At 37.8% G+C, this 21491-nt stretch overlaps 2 protein-coding genes across 2 annotated transcripts; both read right to left on the bottom strand.

Moving 5' to 3' along the window:
* Positions 1-403: 403 nt before the first annotated feature.
* Positions 404-4908, bottom strand: LOC104601678 (TMV resistance protein N-like). The gene is made up of 6 exons (XM_010265117.1): positions 4675-4908; positions 3969-4535; positions 3540-3713; positions 881-984; positions 632-775; positions 404-563 (listed from the first exon to the last, which is right to left on the bottom strand). The coding sequence occupies exons 1-6, from the start codon at positions 4906-4908 to the stop codon at positions 404-406; spliced, it is 1383 nt and encodes a 460-aa protein (XP_010263419.1).
* Positions 4909-19323: 14415 nt separating this feature from the next.
* Positions 19324-20181, bottom strand: LOC104601563 (calmodulin-like protein 3). Its single transcript, XM_010264941.3, has one exon. It carries the CDS (start codon positions 20067-20069, stop codon positions 19515-19517), a length of 555 nt encoding a protein of 184 aa, XP_010263243.1. The 5' UTR covers positions 20070-20181; the 3' UTR covers positions 19324-19514.
* Between the last annotated feature and the right edge of the window lie 1310 nt (positions 20182-21491).

Raw genomic sequence — 21491 nt, 5'->3', positions numbered from 1 at the left:
TAACAATTAGCACTAACCTTATTCTCTGTTAATACGTCATGGTCATCCTCATGAGACCACAGTCTAATACGGTCTCCCAGGTCCTTTAGAGATTCTTCACCAACTACTTGTCTTCCCATGTCTCATGCATTATGCGTTTGTTCTCCTTATTGATTGAAACAATACACTTATCGACGAGGACAGCAATTCCAATTTCTGGGTGGAACCCACAACCTTCTAGGATTATGCTTACATAAGTCTTTGTCCATTCCAACAAAAAAATGTAAAGCCAGGGAATATATTCCTGTATTTTTGCTTAAATATATTGTGCATCATAACTTATTCTTAATTTGATTATGGTATCTCATCATTAGGAATTTCTCTTAATTCCTTCAATGCACTTTCCCATTCAGGTATTTTTCTATCACACAAGGGCTAATGGTATCCCTCTTGCATATTCAACTATGTTATTTGAGATCTCTATATACTCTTCTCTTGGATGGTCTTCCTTGAATGCATGCAAAGAGAAGAGCTGAAGTGATTGCTCATTGTTCATCTCCTGAACCTTGTATATTTTATTCTTGCTAAGCCCACATGTCAATAGCAAATGTTCATCTCTAGTTGTTATGATGAATTACTTCCCAAGCCAAACCAATTGGTATCTCCAGCTAATGCATTTATTTGGTTTAAATAGTCCACATCATGCAGAACAACAAGAACCCTTTTATAGTGTAGTCTCATTTTGATAACACTTACTCCATCATCGACACCAAATATCCGCATAGACCAAAGCAACCTGCCAACAATAATGCTCCTTGACAGAAGCAAGAATAGTAGCAACCCCATTTTCACTAGAACAATAATGAGAAACATCTAAACAATAAGGATGAATCTTGCATACCTATTGTTACCTGTCAACTCTGTGGGTATGCTGGTCATATTGCTACAACCTATTGTAAATTTCTTAAGTCTTACTGGTGCTTCATCGATCTCGACAACAAGGCTCTGCATTTGTGACATATACACCACCACCAAGCAATGACTTTAACTAGTACCCTGACTTTAGGCAACCGACCATCTCACTCCTTATTTACTTACGAGATCTCCTTGATCTTACAAGGAAACAATGGTTTTGATTAGATTGTTGTAGGTAATGGGGAAGGTTTGCACATCTCCATGTTGGCTCCTGTATGTGAAATAATTCATCATAGATCATTTCCTCTCCAGAATATTTTTTATGTTTCCAACATTGTTAAGAACCTTATCTTTGTAAGTCGGTTCTATATATTAAGACAATAATGCATTCTGAGTTTAAAGCTCATGGTTTTCTTGTTAAGGAAACTCGTATGGGGAAGATACTCTTTCAAAACCCACTTAAAAATGGCCTTTATCAACTTCAACTATCTAGTTCATCTTCAAACAAAGGCAACTGTGCACAAAGACTCAGCCATCTGAGTCCTAAGATCACAAACCACTTTCTCAAAAAGTTTCTCCTACTAGTTTCTAATAAATGCATGGACTTCTATGACTTTATTAGCTATGCAAAAGCTGCTGTCTTTTGTTTCTCTTGGGGTCTACTTAAGTTTCACACTCATTGGAGATTATCTACTTAGATATTTGGGACCTTTCTCCTTACCCCTCTAATAATGGAACTCGATAGTCTCTTGTTTGTCGATAGATTCAATAGATGTTCATAGAATTTTTTTTCTTTATTATCTAAAAATCACAAATTCCATTTGTTTTCCTTCACTTCAAAGCTTACATTGAAAATAAGCTGAATTGCCGCATTAAGAATCTCCACATTGACGATGGATCTAAATATCAGCCTTTGGCATCTTTCCTTTCATGAAGCTGGCATTATGCATGCTCTGTCTCATGTGTTCCCATACACCAAAACAAAATGGTGTCTTGAAACCCCGCCACTAGCATATATTGTAGAGATGGGGCTCACACTTGTTCACCCAACCTACTCCATGATGCAAGTCCACCTACCACCATCTTAATCCATCACATGCTTACTCACTTCGAAAGAGGTATTGGCTGAAGTTAGCTAACCCACTTGCTGAAGTTAAGCCCACATGCTACTCTATTGCTCATAAGGATCCATGTAGGTATTGGCTACTTGGCGATGGTTGATAAATACAAGGCTTTAATGCACAACCAAATTTGGAGTTTATTCCTGCCTCCCCCTCGGCATAGTATTATTGTCTACAAATGGGCATTCAAAAAATCAAGAGAAATCCTAATGGGTCTATCAATCAGTTTAAGGCCTGTTTAGTGACAAAAAGATACAACCAAGAAGCAACCCTAGATTATGATGAAACATTTAGCCCAGTGGTGAAGCCCACGAATATTCGCATTATTCTTACTATTGCTATCTCTCTCCAGTGGGAAACTTGTAAACTTCACGTAAGTAATGCCTAACTTGATGGCCACCTTGAGGAGGACATTTACATGTGCCAACCTATAGGATTCTGTAGACCCAAAGTATCCTACATACAAGTGTAAACTACACGTTGCATTATGGGCTTAAAGAAGCTCCAAGGGCCTGGTTCCACCAACTTCAAGATCATCTTTTATGCATTGGATTTCAAGACTCTAAAGTTAATCTGTCACTATTTATTTGACAAATGGGTCAGTGGCTCAACCGTCCAAGTTGAACAGGTCATACTATGCCACATCAGTGCTCTACATATTTAACTATATATATAGATGTGTGTGTGTAAATTCACAAATTTTATTAATAATGTATAATTAAGTTTTACATATAATATATGTATTGTTTTATATTTAAAAAATGCAATTTGAGGCAGAAAAAAGGTTGTCTTTGTGAAAATAGTAGGGCAAGGCATTTGTGGCTCCTTGAGATGCATTGAGGTTGTCTTTGTGAAAATAGTAGGGCAAGGCATTTGTGGCTCCTTGAGATGCATTGATCTTGAAAAGTTACCCAAAATCAAAAAACAAAACATCACCCCAATTGGACATTGGTATGGCTGCTGAAAATTTGCATACGTATTTAGTGTGCAACCTGTGACCTAATCACCGGATCAAATGGATCATGGTCCAACCGCTTGGGTTGGATGGTTTCTGACATGATCAATGATTTTGACCAATTTCTGGATTTTACTAAAACCAAACCCCTGCCCCATGACCTTGTCTAATTTTGTTAATGAATGGATTTTACCTTAGGACTAAATAAAAAAAGAAAGAAAAGAACAAAATAAATTTAAACTATACCCGCTTGGTCTTGGGAACCAACTAACTGAGGGGATAGATAGCACAACAAACTCTTACATACAGAAATAAGGGCAGATTTCATTTTATTTTATGATATTTTGTTACTTTGGTTTTACCCTTCAAGCTAATTAATAATTATTGATTAATTTCGCAAAACTACCTTCAAGAAAATTATAATAGATCTATATTCTTTTATAATTCAATATCTCTCCAGTTGTAAATGAAAAGCAAGTTTATTCAACAAAATATAAAAAAAAAAATGAAAAGCAGACTTGTGAGCGCGGCTTCCCAACTAGTTTCCTTCCTTCAAGAATGTGTCTTACCTTAGTTTCCTTCCAAGGTTGGTTGATGATATAACTACGTCGCATGTCAAGAACGACAGGTTTCTCCAAATCAAAATTGGCCGGTATAGATTCCAAAGGGAATTGACGCCAACAGAGCCATCTTAACTCTTCTAAGAGATGTCCATAATCTCCCTCAAGATTCACACCATCAAGCTGAAGCAGTCTTAGTTTTTTGCATTGTCATGAATGCTTCAGTTTTCAAATTAATTTTATAGGATTCACACTCACAACCATCAACAAAATTTGTCATGAGCCCTTCAATTTTGTTGGTACCCTGCAATTAGCAAATACCCACAAGAGCTCAACTTTTCAAGCTGTTCAGAAAGCAGGCAAATTATAATCTCTATGTTTCTTTTCTTCTATTTTATTTATCAAATGGTTATACAAATAACAACAATTAGCACTAACCATATTCTTTTTTAATATGTCATGGGCATCCTGATGAGACCACGATCTACTACGCTCTCCAGGGTCCTTAAGAGATTCTTCATGAACTATTTGTCTTCCCATGTCTCTAAGTAAATCATGCATCATGAGTTTGTTCTCTTTGTTGACTGAAATGAGACATCTCTCAGTGAGGACAGCAATTCCAATTTCTGGGTGGAACCCACAACCTTTTAAGATCATGTTTACAAAGTCTTTATCCATTCCGATGAAAAAACATGCAACGTCAAGGAATATATCCTTGTAGTGTTGCTTAGATAGTGCATCATAGCTTATTCTTAATTTTGACTGTAACTTGTCATTAGGAATTTCTCTTAATTCCTTCAATGCACATTTCCGTTCAGGTATTTCCCTACCACACAAGAAGGAGCCCAAAACAACAAGAGCTAATGGTAGCCCTCTAGCATACTCCACTATATTCTTTGAGAGCTCCATATAGTCTTGTTTAGGACGGTATTCCTTGAATGCATGTAAAGAGAAGAGCTGAAGTGATTCCTCATTGCTCATCTCTTGAAGCCTGTATATTTCATCCTTTCTAAGCCCACATTCCAATAACAAATGTTCATCTCTTGTTGTTACGATGATTCTACTGCCTAAACCAAACCAAGAGGTCTGTCCAGCTAATTTATATATTTGGCCAATGATCAACATCATCGAGAACAATAAGAACCTTCGTATGCTTCAATCTCCTTTTGATAACAATTACTCCATTATCATCACCACTTATCTGTTGTTTATTCATCTCCTCTTTGAAGATATCAGAAAGCATCCGTTTTTGCAAATAATAAAGCCCACGCTTCTCTGAATCTTCTCTAACATTTGCAAGAAAGCTGCTACCTTCAATTCTGTGATAGAGAGAATCATAGATGGCCTTTGAAATGGTTGTCTTCCCAATTCCCCCCATAACACAGATCCCTATAATTCTAGTTTTTTTTTGTTCAACATTCAATAATGAAGTCATGCTTTTTGTATGAGAATCTATTCCAACTGGATACTTAGCTACATCCAAGTGCATTGGTTTCAATTCAGTTAAAACCTTTTCAACGATTTGCTTGACACACTTTGCTTCATGCCTGCACATTGGATATTCACATATTAAACAAAAAAGAAGAAAGACAATTACATAGTGAGTTTCGACAAATGATAAATATACAAATTAAAGGTGCAAGAAACAAATTAGATGCTCTGATCTGGTTATCAATGAAATGTATTATTTTATGAAAAAACAATTATGTGGTATGTAGGGAACTTGTTTGCTAGCTAGTTGAGTATAGTTTAGTGAGCTTCTCTAAATCACCCAAGATTCTTCAATTTAGATATTAAGGCTCAGTGTAGAAGCGTACAAATACAAATATGGTCTGTTAGTTGAGTGCGTACCCAGACAATAGATTCACTATTTGATGGACAGTTTAGATTCGCCACAAAACATCCTTTCCTATGGTAGGAAAAAAAAAAGTGCATTAGTGTAGGAAGCCTTTTCCCCATCAATCCATCATATATCATGTTAATGAACAGAAAATAATATAAACATAAATGCAAAGAAAATCGTGATTCATGCATGTGGAATCAACTATAAATTTTTAATTGCCAGTGGAAACTCAAAGAATATTAGTACATCTATACAATTGGGCATAACCAGTCCTAAATGGGCCCCAACAGGCCCAACCCAACCACACGCCAACCCTATATATAGATGGACCCAATACGGGAGGACCTTAGGGAAAAAGCCTCGGACCAGCCTCAGTAAACTAGGCAGGCACACAAGACCACCCACTGTCACTACTAGTTAGAAATAGATGACGATTATAGGACCAGACTATATAGATTAAAGACTCAGTTAGAAAAACTGTATTATTGGTTAGGTTTCGCTAGCCTAGATTGAGCAGAAGAAAATTGAACTCGGTTCAACTTTAGTTAGTGTTTGGACTCATCTTGGTTCCATACTTTGTTCTACTCATAACATGAGATTGTGGCCTGTGGGCCGACATTGATCTAGTAGCTTGAGCTCCACTCAGGCATCTGATGCCTTGTCTTTCTTCTGCCTTTTATGCTTGCTAGTTTTCTTCTGAGGTTTCCTCTTTGCCTTCCTCTTCTTCTTGCCCGATTTGCCACCATCAACAAACATGGCTATGGGCTCATCCTTCTTTATCAGTTCTCTGGCCCTCTGCAACATATTGCTGAGTTCCTGAAAACTAACATTTAGCTTGTTCATATTGTAATTCATTATGAACTGATTGAAGGAAGCTGTCAAAGAGTTTAGGATGGCATTAACTTTGGTGACATGATGTAGCCCAGATCCAAGAGCCTCCAGTTCATTGATATATCCCACCATCTTAAGACAATGGTCATGAATTAGCTGGTTTCTGGACATTTGTGTGGTCATAAACTGCTTTAGGACCTTCTGACGAGAAGAATGATTCTGCTCTTCATACATTGTCCTTAGACTATTCAAGATATCCTTGGGCACTTCGATCTGATCGAACTGTCATTGTATCTGATTGTCTAAGGAAGCTATGATGTAGTACCGGGTAAGAGAGTTTTTCTCATCCCATTCTTGATATTCCCTCCTGCGGGCTTCAAAAGCCTTATTACCCGGACAATCTGGAGTAGGGTTTTTAGCAATTTTGTCCAATTTTTCGGACGTCAGAACCAGCACAAGGTTATGAAACCAGTCAGCGTAATTTGGGCCCCTAAGCTTGTTATCGTCCAACAGTTTGGCAAATTGTTCGTTTGCCATTTCTAATAAAAGGCAAAGCAAATATTAGTCCACAACCTGATTTAATTGATGTTATCTACATAGATATGGCTTTTAATCTATGTTCCATTTCCATTTGTTCATCTTTGAGATTTCCCTCCTATCTCAGTGACGAAGACTGCGAACTATGTCTCTGGAAATGTGGGAAACCACATAGAGTGCACGGAGCCAACTATTTCAGCTGCATTACCTAACCACCTTCTGTGAATGATCACATCCACTCATCTCATGAGTTTTCCCTTTGACCTTTGTCAAATAAGGTTCATTGTCATTTTAGGTTCAACATTTATTTCCAGTAAGTGCTTACCCATCATATCCGTGAACTCCAAGGTACCGTGGGAGAGTCTTCCATTTTAGAATAGGCCCCTCCTATATCGGTCTATGACGCCCCTATCATCTTATGAAACAATCCAATAGATCTAGCACATTGAGCCCGTTATAGGTTATGATAGACTAGAGATCACTTTGTTTATCTAAAATTATGTTTTGATGATTAGTAGTTATAACTCCAATGGCCAATAAAACTTGAAACAAGTTCATTGTACAATTCCCTGAGAACATAGATGCAAGACAAACAAATTTTTAACCTCAAATAGCCAGCAATCCTGAATGAGTAAGTCAAGGAAGAAAAGAAAAAGAAAATAATGCACATGGTTCTATCTCATGGTTCTATGAAAACGAGAAGGAAAGCAAACTTCATGGTTCTATCTCATCTAGTTTACATAGAAAAAAAAGACATTAAAACAACAAAGAAGAAGATTTGAATTTCATTAAAATACATTAAAACACCATAAAAGCCAAGTCTAAGTCTAAACTAGATCCCAAGTAAGATTCAACCTATCCCAAGTAACACCTAGGCCTAAATTTCCAAATGTAAGATAAAAACGATCAAAAACAATTGAAAAAAAAAATCAAAATCAGATCTATAAGTTTTATATAAGATTCAAACTACAATAATAAAAAATTTAAGGACAAGAAATCTAGGAATTAAGATCAAAATCAAAACTACAATTATCAGAATCTAAAACTCTCATTTAAAATGACCATCTTCTGACTCTAGGCTTTTGTAGACTCTATAAGCTCAGCTCTTGAGAGGTAGCATCAAATGGTCACTTTTTATCCCCTTAATCATTTGTCCTATGTCCATCTCTTGGCTAAGTAGATGCATGACTCTATGAGCTTAGTTCTTGAGAGGTAGCATCAAACGGTCATCTTGACCTCTTTCATTATTTGTCCCATGTCCATTTCTTGGCTAAGTAGATGCATGACTCTATGAACTCGGCTCTTGAGAAGTAGTATCAAAAGGCCACTTTTGACCCCTTTAATCATCTATTCTATGTCCATCTCTTGGATAAATAGATGCATGACTCTATGAGCTTAGCTCTTACAAAGTAGCATCGAAAGGTCATTCTTTTTGGGGTCTCTTGTATCTTGTGACCATCTCTTGGCTAAGTAGGTACCTAACTCTATCAAAGCTCCACCATGACCCATTCTAAGTATTCAATCTCCGAGAGGATCTAGTAGATACGTATGGTAAAGGATCTAATCATCCCTTAACCAATACTGAAAGATACTTCATTCCCTTAACTGAACTTAGGCCAAATAGATGTTTGGTTCTATGAATTACTCTTGAGAAATAACATCAAAAGGCCACTTAGACCGTCATACCTTCAAAACTCTGCGATGTCAAGTAGGTACACATTTGGTGTAGGAATTGATATTCCCTTAACTAGTATCAAAAAAGACATTCTCATGAACCTTTATAAACTCTCGAGCTCAAATATTTTTCTTGCTCTTCTTTAAACTATGTAGACGTTTTACCCAATGAATTTACTCTTAGGAAGCAACATCAAAAAGGTTGCTATTTCACAAACACGGTACAGGAGCTAATTACTCTCGGCATTTCCTTCAAGATTTAATCTTATCGAAAACCCAAGAGTATTTTAATTACACCACTAGTTCCAAAATTAATAATAATAAAATGAGAACAAATGTATCAAATAGCATCAAATCCCCATATCTAACTCATAATAACTATCAAGTCAACAAAAACACAATAAAGGAGAGGCCCATTATCAAACCAGGAGATTCTAATGTAAGGATTATGAGTAAAGTCTCTTTATCAAATCCTCACTCACATAATTTCAAGTCAATTGCAAAATTCAGCATTCCACAAACATGAGAAAGCACCAAAGTCCATGAATCCTCTTGTAATTTTATCGAAACCAACAAAGTTAATTAAATTCCTCAAACCCCAAAAGATTTTTCAAAGCTTCTTTAAACATTGTACTTTCTAAATGCTTTTTAATTTTCGACAGAGTTCCACTAATTTAAGACATTCCCTTTGCATGACCTATTCTAATTGACCATAGATTCTTTCTTTCTTTCACATCCTTGTTAGGTTCCCTTGACCCACTCTAAGGAAGCCATCCTATCTAATCACCTACACATCTAGCCTTCTTTGGATTCTTTCAATCAGCAGCCACCATAGAATTGACAACCCTAACACTTCACACCAAGTCTATTATCTCAATCTCACCCAAAGCACCATATACCCTCACGAGTCAGGTTTAACCTCGACCCATTCTTACTTAGGATCCAATATCTAGTTAGCCAAGTCATAGCAACCTCAATAGCTCTAGGTGCATATTAGGGACAGGTCGGTTTTGTCGTGGTTTTCTGTTGTCTTGCCTAAGCATATCGCATGTCACACATATTGCACCACTAATACAAGCCCTTAGTTCGCATTAGTCTATTCCCACTTGTTAGAAGCCTACAACCTATATTGATACATTTTCCCTTGAGACAACTAACTTTAAAATGTCTAAAACAGAGTAAAACAAAAAGACACAATACAAATCAAACAAAAGTTCAAACCCCTCTTAAACCATAAAAAACCTTTTTAGGATCGTCATGGAGCAAGTCTCTCATCAACTACCCACCAGAAGAAATAATCGAGTTCAATGCTTTATCCCCTAACTCTGACTTTGACAGGCCTAAAAATGTTAAAATCCCAAAATTTCACAAGTACGATGGATCTAGTTGTCCCCAAGCCCATATCCAAAATTCCATAGGAAAATCCCTCTAGCATTCATAAATCTACTAGTTGAGATCAAAGAGCCTACTATAGTTGCCACCATACATTAACCTTTCCCTTCAATACAGAAACATCGAACTTTAACTAGAAGAGTCAAGAGACGATTCACTTCCCTCCCTTGGTAGTCTCAATTGATTAAGGATACCTTTGTCACCTAAACCAATTACTAATTCCCTACCAAAGAGCTTCAAATTAGGCAAGTGTTATTTTTATCACCAAGGACGAAGGCACTCAATGAACAATTGCACTTTTCCCGAAATCAACATCCAAGATCTAATTCGAACAATATCCCTCAAAGCCTAACTAAAATATGTAATCAAATTTAAGAACTACGACTGCTCTGATCCCTCACAAAGGGGTACATAGGCAGCCTAGGCATTGGCGCTTGGTTGCGACTCGAATAACCAAAGTTGACTATACAAAAAGCTTTTGCGCATATGAACATAAAACTCAACATCCAAAAAAGATCAAGAGAGAAGATCAACATTGAAGTGCTACTTCTTACTTGATCATCCTTTAAGGTTACCAAAGATTTGTTTTAATCAAAACATAATCTTAATTTTTCTTTTGATCAAATATACTCTGATTCCTTTCAGTACAAACGGACCAGCAAATTACAGCCAACAAAAGAGTGCAAGCTTTATACATTCCTTTCCAAACACCACACCCATTAGGACGCTCAAACTTAGCTGCATCCCAGCCATTATCATGAATACCGTAATTTAGTGCAATAATAATCCTCCACATATCATATGGTTCATGAGAAAATCTCCGAAACAACCCTATTTAAGGGTTTGCAAGTTTGCTCAAAATTTTTGAAATGATATATCTGATAATCCTTCTAGCCAATCCATAAGAAATCTTCATAGCATTTTTAATCTTCATGGCAATTGGTGCTGGTGTAGGGAACAGGGACATAAAGTTCTATGGGATACTAGAGTAAACACTTTCTAATGAAGGTTAGTTTATCTCCTTGTGAAAGGTAATTTCCTTTCCAAGAGGCCAATTAGTTATTCACCTTCTCCACCACCGAGGCCCATATGCTTTTTTGAGGTGCATTTGACCCCAACAATAGACCCAAATACTTGGAGGGTAAATATCCTGATTTATAACCTAAGAAATCTACAATCTTAGCTCGATTTTCCACTTCTTGGAATGCATCATCTTACTTTTAGCAAGGTTGACCTTCAGTCCTCAAACCACCTCAAACCATACTAACAATTATCTTAGGTATAACACTTTTTCAGCTTTTGCTTGGCCAAAAAGTTTAAAATTTCTTAATAAATTGGAGGAAAATACACTCAATTGAGTTGTTGACAACAAAGCTCTCCAAACAGCCTTCTGCACCATTCCTTCTTACCAATAGATTCTTATTGGATCCTATTCGTTTTTTGGTAAGTTATTTACCCAGGTAAATGCAATTATCTGAGCAAGTTTTTCCTAAAAAACACTTACTCGGGTAAGTGCATTTACCCATGTTCTTTTATTTGTCATGTAAATAGGGTAATGACCATTTTAGTCCTAAAAATCCATTATTAAAAGGGGCATTTTTGCCACATTCAAGTGTTAGCAACTTTCCCCCTAGGTGGGAAACTTAATTACCCATCTAAGAGATGGGTATCATTTACTCAGGTAAGTGATACACAGGAAAATAAACTTTCTCTAGTTCCTACTTAATTTGAAAAATGAACATAGGATTTTTGGTCAATGGGAACCAAAATCACATTGACCAACTTTCCCCTCTCTCAAAATCCAAAAAAAAATAATAATAACGCCCCTTTGATAATAAACTAGTAACATACTAGTTTTTATTTATGGAAAGGTAAGGTATAATTTATTAGTTTTTTAGTTCAAAAAGAGGCTTTCAATCATCTCAGTTGGAACTTTCAGAAAATACAGTGGCAGTCAAAAAGACAGGGAAACAGACCAAGTAGTAATAGAGTTAAAAAGAAATGCAAACTTAACAATTTTATGGACAGCCATATTAGCTTCTCTCTTGGTATGATTTACTAAGAATGATTGTAGACAATTAAGAAGCCCATTGCAATCTACAATTATAGTGTTAATACACCACAGTGGAGATAAAGACTCCACCAACAGAAAGTCAATAACTTGTTTTGCATTGCCTTCAAAAGCCACATTAGTTAATTGCAAATCTAAGTGCAAATTCCACTCATTGGAGAAAGGCTACAACTTCAACTTGAATAGGGGTGCCACAAGGAATACAAACAACTCAAGAGTAAACAAGATCGCCCCACTGGTCAATCTCTAATAATAATTCCAGCTCCAACTTTATCTACCCCCAATGCTCCATCAATATTCAATTTCAACCATCCACTAGGTGGTTTAGACAACAAACACTTTGTGCACAACAATTTAAAACATTACTGTAAGGCTGCAATCGAATTGAGTTCTAATTGAACAGTTTAGGCTGGAATTCGATTAGACTTGATTTGATTTTGATTCTTATCGAGCTCGATTCGAGTTCAAACCTTGGGGTAACTCGAGCTCAACCAATAAAAAGTTGGGTTTAAAGCTTGTAAGCTTAGCTCGATTAATACATACATACATACATATATTATATATTATAAGATATTAAAATATACAATATATTTATTTTCAAGCTTTCAAGTCAAACTCGAGCTCATTGAATATTTAATCGAGCCGAACTCGAATCAAAAAATGTAGTTTAAGTCAAACTTGAGCTTGAACTCGAACCTAATGGTATTTTAATCAAGCCGAGTCGAGACATGCCAATGTTTGGCTCGACTCGGCTCGATTGTACCCCCACATATTGTTTGAGGAATCCTGAAATTGTAAAAAGAAACCACTCACTGCTTGAGATTGCATAATTATGGCTTGGTGGTTGAAGTTTTTGTGATCAAAGATATGTTCATTTCGATGCCTCCAAATTAACCAAAGCCCAAAGGAGTGTGGCCTTAAATAGGAAGTAAGGGTTGTTTGTCTCGTGCTCTAATTCCCACCAACAGACAATCCAATCAACTATGCTACGATGAGACTAAACCTCAGTTCTCAAGTTCATAAGATATCCAAACCACACCGGTTGAACCATGGGGAAATACAACAAAATATGCTCTATAGACTCTTCATTATCACCACATAAGTGACAAGTTGTGTCATTGAGTTTGAAATGATTGTAAAAAGATGATTCGTTGGGCGGGCTATTGTGGACCACTTTGTGAAAATATTAAAATAACACAATGGTGGTTTTAGTAGTTTGGTATGTTGGGCCTACATGTGGACCAGTTGCAACACTATAATCTTAGAGATTGGATCCATGAATGGAGGCACATCGATGGACAATCTAGCTTATATTGGTATTATTCCTTAGGCTTAGACTATACAAATACGTAAAGTGTAAAACCTTGTATTTTGTATTATTTTCTATGAATTTGTATTGTAGATATTTGCATTTGTATTCTTTTCAAACTAAACCTTATGCTCAGTTAGGAAGGAGTACAAATACAAATAATATGTTCAGTATAAATACATACAAAATACATAACTTTGCACTCTACATATGATAGGATTTAAACTCTGAATTACCGATTAATTAGTATGGCAAACAAAAAAATAATTGAGAAATATGTGAATTATAAAGCAAATAATAAGAGCAAAAGAAAGGTAAAGATGGCACCAGATTTACGTGGTTCGGTCAAAGAGACCTACATCCACGGGAGAAGAAAGAAAACTTGTTTATTCATGTCCTTGATAAGAGAACTACAAACTGACCACCTTAGTAGTGCCAAAATGCCTTTAACAAAGCCTTGAAGCACTCAAAAGCATAGATGACTACTTTGATCTGGTGTGAAAGATCCCTTAATGGAAGCAGTGAAGAAGGATAAAAAACCAATCCCAAACAGAATAGGAGCAGAACTTGCTGGAAGATGGCAATGGAGTTCTCCCAATCTCTTCAGCTTTCTAATGCTCTCTCTCCATGCACCTACTACCCCCAGGAGGCACCCTTTTTATAGAAGAAAATAGGGAACATGGTCCTTAAAATTTTGGTGAAAAAAATGGAGGGGCAGAAGTGGAGGAGTCAAAATAAATGCAGCAGTTTTGGTGGAGTAATTGTGACTGTTGAGTCATAGCAGTCATACCAAAAGACAATAGTTATTGTGGTTGTTGAATTCCTTAGCCACACCAAACGTCTACAATCTCCACCTTGGCGAGAATTCAAACAGCAAATCTTCCTCTCCAAATGCCCTAAGGGCTTCAAGCATCAAATGAGACAAGACCCACCAAGTTGATGCAAGCATCAAACTTGGATGATGGTAATGGCTTTGTCAACATATCTGCAGGATTCTTAGCGGAAGCTATTTTGTTGACCATAACACGACCATTCTCAACAATATCACGAACAAAGTGATAACGTACATCAATGTGCTTGGTCCTCTCATGAAACATCTGGTCATGAGTCAGATGTATGGCATTCTGACTATCACAATAGATCACTGTAGCCTCCTGACTACCTGTGAGTTCACCAAGCAGATTTCGCAACCATAAAGCTTCCTTAGCGGCATCAACCACCGCCATATACTCAGCTTCAGTTGTAGACAAAGCAACAGTTGACTGAAGTGAATCTTTCCTGCTAATAGAGGTACTAGCCAAAGTGAAACAATAGCCAATGAGAGATCTCCTCCGATCAAGATCTCCAACATAATCAGAATCACAATAACCGACAAACTTCTCTGTGGATCTTCCAAACGTAAGGCAGAAATCAAATGTACCTCTTAAATACCTAAGCATCCACTTCACTGCTTCCCAATGAACCTTTCCTGGATAGGACATATAACGGCTCACAACACTGACAGCCTGAGCAATATCTGGACGTGAGCATACCATAGCATACATTATGCTACCAACAGCACTAGAGTAAGACACACGAGCCATATATACCTTCTCCTCATTAGACTTCGGTGACTACTTCGCCGACAATTTGAAATGAGCTACTATAGGAGTGGAGACAGGTTTGGCATCTAACATGCCAAAACGATCAAGAACTTTCTCAATATAGTTCTACTGATTGAGAAACAATTTCTCGTTCTCACGATCATGAATAATCTTCATACCCAGAATTTTCTTCGCTGGACCCAAATTCTTCATCTCGAACTCACTGTTTAAGAGAGACTTCAACTTCACAATTTCAGACTTATTCTTAGAAGCAATGAGCATGTCATCAACATATAATAACTGATAAACAAATGAATCATCAGAGAGCTTCCTGAAATAGACACAACTGTCAAAGGCACTCCTGGATTAACCATTAGAAGTCATAAAAGCGTCAAAGCACTTATACCACTGCCTTGGAGACTGCTTAAGGCCATACAGAGACTTCTTCAACAAGCAAATGTGGTCTTCCTTTCCTTCCACAACAAAACCATATGGTTATTTCATATAAATCTTCTCTTTCAAATCACCATGCAAAAATGCAATTTTAACATTTAACTGCTCTAATTCCATGTCATGCATACTTACCAAAGCAAGCAAGGTACGAATAGAAGCATGTTTAACAACAGGGGAGAAGACTTCGGTATAGTCAATACCTGCAACTTGACTGAAACCCTGTGCCAACCTTGCTTTGTGTCGAGCATCCTCAACACCAGGAATACCCTCCTTAGTCTTGTAGACCCACTTGCACCCAACAATTTTCTTCTTGGGTGGTGGCGATACAAGTTCCCATGTCCAATTCTTTTCGAGAGATGCAATCTCCTCTTCCATGGCAACTAACCACTTACCACTCTACGGACTAGATATGGCTTTATCGTAAGCGGTTGGATTGGTAGTGCCTTCTATCTTACAAGCGACGGTCAATGCATAAGATACGCAATCATCAAATCTCCTTAGTGGTCTTATATGTCACCTCGGTCTATCTTTGGCAATAGTATGCGACTCCTGACTGGGCTGAACATCACCCAATGTGACCGGCTCATCTGAAATAGACTGAGAAGGCTGTGAAGATGGGCTGGCCTCCACCTCCACTTGCATTTGGGCATCCTGTGATGTAACTGAATCACCAGAAACAGAATCCTCCTTCCTTGGAGATAACATGTGTGATTCATCAAATATAACATCACGGCTAATAATGATTTTCTTGCTCAAAGGGCAATACAACTTGTAACCCTTTACACCGGAGCCATAGCCCACAAAGATAGTTAACTTTCGATCATTAACATAAGTATAAGCAGGACAACAAAAAATTCTTAAAGAATAATAGTCAGTAGGAGCACCTGACCAAATCTCAAATGGAGTCTTAGCCTTGAGAGCTGAATGCGGAGATCGGTTCACCAAATAGGTTGTCGTGGAAATTGCCTCGACCCAAAAAGACTTATCCAAACTTGCATTAGACAACATGCAATGAGCCCTTTCCAAGAGTGTGTGGTTCATCCGCTCTGCCACACCGTTCTGTTGTGGTCGACCAACATAGGTGCGGTGACTAACGATACCTTCCTTCAAACAATAATTTGTAAAGTCAGACTTACAAAACTCGAGCCCATTATCAGTCCTCAACCTTTTAATTTGCCTCCCTGTCTGCCTCTCGATCATAGTTTTCCACTGCAAGAAGACTCCAAACACATCATTTTTATTTTTGAGAAAATACACCCGTACCTTTTTGGAGAAATCATCGATGAATGTTAGAAGATCATTTGCTCCACCCTTCGAAGAAACACAAAAAGGGCCCCATAAACATGAATGGATGTAATCAAGTGTACCTTTGGTCCTATGTACCCCTTTGGCAAAGCTAACCTTTTTGTGTTTACCAAAACCACAATGTTCACAGAATTCAAGAGTACTTGTGACATGCCCACAAAGTAAGCCCCACCTGCTTAAAGAAGTCATCCCTTTCTCGCTCATATGTTCAAGCCTCATATGCCACATCTTTGTAAGATCTTCCTCGGACATGGATGACGAGACCAAAGCAGAAGATTCTATCACAGTACTTCCCTGCAATACATATAATCTACCAACCTTGTTAGCTTTCATAACTACCAAAGCACCTTTGGTTACCTTAAGAACTCCACCTTCAACTGAATATCTGCAACCCAACCTTGCAAGTTGCGTTGTTGCCCATCAAAACAACTCCACCATCAAAATTCTCATATGTGGAGAATGCACTTTTGTTGGGACACATGTGGTAAGAACATCCTGAGTCCATAATCCATTATGAACCCTTCCTTGCAACTGCATCTACAATTAGCAGAAGATCATTCTCTGACTCATCCGCCGCAACACTTGCTTCGGCTTGAGAATCTTTCTTTGTGTCACCACTTACTTGATGTTTCTGCTTATTTTGCAACTTGAAACATTCAGCCTTAACATGACCTTTATTTTTGCAGTAGTTGCAAGTCAAATTACGATGCTTTGACTTAGACCGACCCTTTGACTTACTATTGCCACTTCTTTCAGATGGCCTGCCACGAACAATGAGACCCTCGGTTGTAGAGTTACTTGAGTTATTGGTCAGTTGATTATCAATCAGTTCACGTTGTAACAATGCATTATTTGCATCTTCAACTGTAATCTCCTCGCGCCCATACAATGAGGTCTCTCTAAAATGCTTATATGATGCATGTAAATAACATAAAAGAGTGATAGCCAGATCTTCATCATCAATTACAACATCAATATTTTGTAGATCCATGACAATTGAGAAAAACTCATCAAGATGGGTTTTAATCGAGTTACCTTCCCGAAGACAAAGGTCCTTAACTCTGCTTTTCAACAGAAGCCGATTGGTCACACTCTTTGTTATATAGAGTGACTCCAACTTGAGCCACAATTCTGCTGTAGAGGTTTCTTTAGCAACTTCATGAAGAACCTCATTCAATAAGCACAAATGAATAGCCGACATGGCTTTCATATCAATCTCCTCCCATTTTTCATCAGTCATGGATTCAGGCTTAATCTTTTGTCCTACCAAGGCTTTCTCCAAGCCGTTCTGAATAAGAATCGCTCTCATCTTGAGCTTCCATAGGTCAAAATTCACAGATCGATCAAATTTCTCAATGTCAAACTTCATCGGTGCCATAAGTAACAAAATTAATCAGTCAATAATCCCAAAAACAATGCTCTGATACCAATTTGATAGGATTTAAACCCTGAATTACCGATTAATTAGTATGGAAAACAAGATAAAAATTGAGAAATATGTGAATTATAAAGCAAATAATAAGAGCAAAAGAAAGGTAAAGATGGCACCAGGTTTACGTGGTTCAGTCAAAGAGACCTACATCCACGGGAGAAGAAAGAAAACTTGTTTATTCATGTCCTTGATAAGAGAACTACAAACTGACCACCTTACTAGTGCCGAAATGCCTTTAACAAAACCTTGAAGCACTCAAAAGCATAGATGAATGCTTTGATCTGGTGTGAAAGAATATGAGCAGAACTTGCTGGAAGATGGTGATGGAGTTCTCCCAATCTCTTCAGCTTTCTAATGCTCTATCTCCATGCACCTACTACCCCCAGGAGGCACCCTTTTTATAGAAGAAAATAGGGAACATGGTCCCTAAAATTCTGGCGAAAAAAAATGGAGGGGCAGAAGTGGAGGAGTCAAAATAAATGCAGCAGTTTTGGTGGAGTAATTGTGACTATTGAGTCACAACAGTCATACCAAAAGACAATAGTTATTGTGGTTGTTGAATTCCTTAGCCACACCAAACGTCTACAACATATTTGCATTTGTATTCCTTCCAAACTGGGCCTTATATGGTAAGAGGCATAGCTACAATGTGATTCATTTAGAAAATGAAAAATCGAGTAATTTTTGAAAATAAATCATTCTACCCACATAACATTGCAGCCACAAAGGAGAATATCTCATCCTCCTATATAGTATTATGCAGGGGGAGATATTCCTAATTCACGGGGTAGTGTGTTATGGGTAGAAATGGGCAGAGTTTGTGTGGGAAGTAGATCCGGATTGCTCCCCTCCCCGAGTGGCGACCCTTCCTCAAGAGAGGGCAAACCACCGTAGAATTTTCTTAAATTGATGGTGCTAGGAATCCAGGGAGTGCTGCTATAGGTGTGATTATCAGAGATGACAAAGGTGTTTTTATAGTAGGAAGAGCTTTAAAATACAGTGTTTCCTCTCCTGTAAAACTGCTTGGAAGGTCTCCAGCTCGCTCACAATGTCAATGGATTTCATTATGGTGGAAAGCGATGCAAAAATTGTTGTGGATGCTGTCAACCCCTCTACAGATCCCCCTTGGAGTTCTCATTCTATCTTCTTGGACTGTTGGAGACTCGAGCTCCCTTGGAACATTTACCTCTTGCTCGGTAAATACACATCTTGTTCTTGTACAAGGCAGCCCATTATGCTATATCTCATAACAAATCCATGACCTGGTCTAGCCACCCCTGACTTTCTCAGGATATGGTGCTAAACGAGATGTATTAATTTTCATTGATAGAAAGTTCTTTGCCTTTCAACTTAAAAAAAAAAAAATCATAATTCGTTTTTTTTTTCTTATCGTGAAAAGATATACATTTGAGGAAGTTTCGCAATACATTAGGTTTCCATCTTACCACGTGGCAAGATATCCTTGCTTACATAAGCAATCAAAGGCTTGAAATTTGGATGCGGGTGCCAAGGTTTCTCTTTTCTCGTCTTTTCTTGGATTTCTTCTCTTTTTGGTCATTTCTTTTCTCCCATCATCATCAACTCAAACTCACTAAAATCAACCTTCCCGTCAAAATTCAAATCCACAACATCAACCATTCTCTCAAACTCAGAAAGATCCAACCCATTCGCCAACCCCAAACATTCCAATACCCTCTTCACCTCCAATGCTCCAATAAACCCATCGCCATCCTCGTCAAAAACAGTGAAGGCCTGGCGCAACAGCTCCGTCTCCCTCAAGCTTTCCTCCTCCGTGCAACCCACAAGCTCTTCTGCTTGCAATTCATCCTCGGACACACCGGGAAGCTCGAACTCCGACTCATCTTCGTCCTGGCCTATCAAACCAAGCTTCTCCACCACATGACGAGCTTTGTCCTTCTTGATTCTTCCTCTGGTATCCATGCCAAACACTACGGTCAGCGCTCGAGCTGCCAAATCATCGAGTCTCGTCAAATTTTGTGGCTTCGACATAGGCTCCGTATCGAGGTCGATTGAGCTGGACTTTTCGGCTCGGAAAGCTTGTTTCAGATCACTGATAAATCTGTAGCAAACACCAGCTACGTCAATCATCTTTTGATCTCTGAGGAAACAAACAAATACTTCGACTAGTTCTCTCTTTGTTAGTGAAGAACTGAATTAAAGTTCTCTAATAACTAAGAGAGAACATACACTAGCTGGTTGTTTTCTGCTTCTCTATGTTGCGAACTTGCTATTAATATATAGAGGGGAAGTGCCTGCTAATTACACCGTTGTTTTCTGCTTCTCGATTTCAATATTTTAATTATCACGTCTGGAAATTTTGATTATTCTAATGGCTGAGATGGTGAGTTGTATTAATGGACCTTGATATGATATTAACATGAGTACAATAGTACGTGAACCCATTGGAGTTATTCATGTAGAACTGCTTGAGCTTGTCACAAACCGGGTTGAAGGACTTCAAACAGTTCAGGACTTTTAGGTAAGGCCCGAATATAATGAAATAATGAATCAAGATTGGATTGATATACTAACCCGGCCCAATGCTTTGAACCAGTGTTTGTCAAACCCAGATCAGATCAGATGGTCGAAGAATTGGCAAACGGTGAGTCAATGGGCTTTCTGGGTCCCGGTTGTTTTGATGATTATTATGGGTTGAACAATTAGATCACTGATTAATAAACCAGTGTCCCAATCAGATTGTTTATCCGATCTGGGCCTGACACTGAATGCATCTGTGAATCAATTGGTTGAGGATGATATCAAACCAAACCATCGCTTGGAACAGACAGTGAGAAGAGAGTAAATGAACTGGATTTGAATTAATTCTATGATAGTTGATAAAACCCGACCCACTTAATATTACACATCCACATACAGTAAAGAAATGGGTTAAACCAAATTTTTATTGGGTTAAGCAGCTTCATATCTGCAACATTGCCAGCAAAGAGAATCTTATGATGTACCTCTCTGTCTGTTTGTCTTATAGAATAATTAAGCTATAAACAACTAATGATAAGAAATAAAATTATCTGTTAGACATTAAAGAACCAGCTCATTTATATTCGTTGTGTTCCATGAACTAAAATATGGATGGAGATGGAGAGTTGGGAACCAACGCTAGCTTGTGACAGCTCTTATACACAGCAAGCTGCTGCTGCTGCTCATCAAGATTCCTTGCAGCAGAGAAACTTCCTTGAAGCAAGGAGTTTACTTCTTTTCCAATCACAGTCCTCCACGTGTCCCATATCCTGGTAACCAAAATACCCTTATTTTAAAAGCATGAAATAACCAAATGTTTCTTCCATCCAATAAGTGCAAATTTCCCTTTTATTATCAACCATAAATGACCAAAATATCCCTGACCTTACCTTTAATTACAAAATCGTATCTCAATAGAGCACAAGAAGTATATATGGGGAATAAAAAGAGATATAAAAATAGGGGAGAGCATAGGTCAGTTTCGGTTCATTTTCAAGGCATAAGTTGAAACCTAGGGTTGGTTTCCGATTT

Source organism: Nelumbo nucifera, chromosome 8 (assembly GCF_055504915.1).
Source record: "Nelumbo nucifera cultivar China Antique chromosome 8, China Antique-T2T, whole genome shotgun sequence".
NCBI lineage: Eukaryota > Viridiplantae > Streptophyta > Magnoliopsida > Proteales > Nelumbonaceae > Nelumbo > Nelumbo nucifera.
This window is presented reverse-complemented; position numbering and strand designations above follow the sequence as displayed.

What these genes read in the sequence shown, in the direction of transcription:
- LOC104601678 (XM_010265117.1), bottom strand. Translation starts at nt 4,908, where the DNA reads ATGGGGGGAATTGGGAAGACAACCATTTCAAAGGCCATCTATGATTCT. An exon ending in AACCTTGGAAGGAAACTAAG is followed by an intron (nt 985 to 3,539) that starts GTAAGACACATT and finishes TCACAAATGCAG; the next exon opens with AGCCTTGTTGTCGAGATCGA. An exon ending in GAGTTGACAGGTAACAATAG is followed by an intron (nt 776 to 880) that starts GTATGCAAGATT and finishes TATTGTTGGCAG; the next exon opens with GTTGCTTTGGTCTATGCGGA.
- LOC104601563 (XM_010264941.3), bottom strand. Translation starts at nt 20,069, where the DNA reads ATGATTGACGTAGCTGGTGTTTGCTACAGATTTATCAGTGATCTGAAA.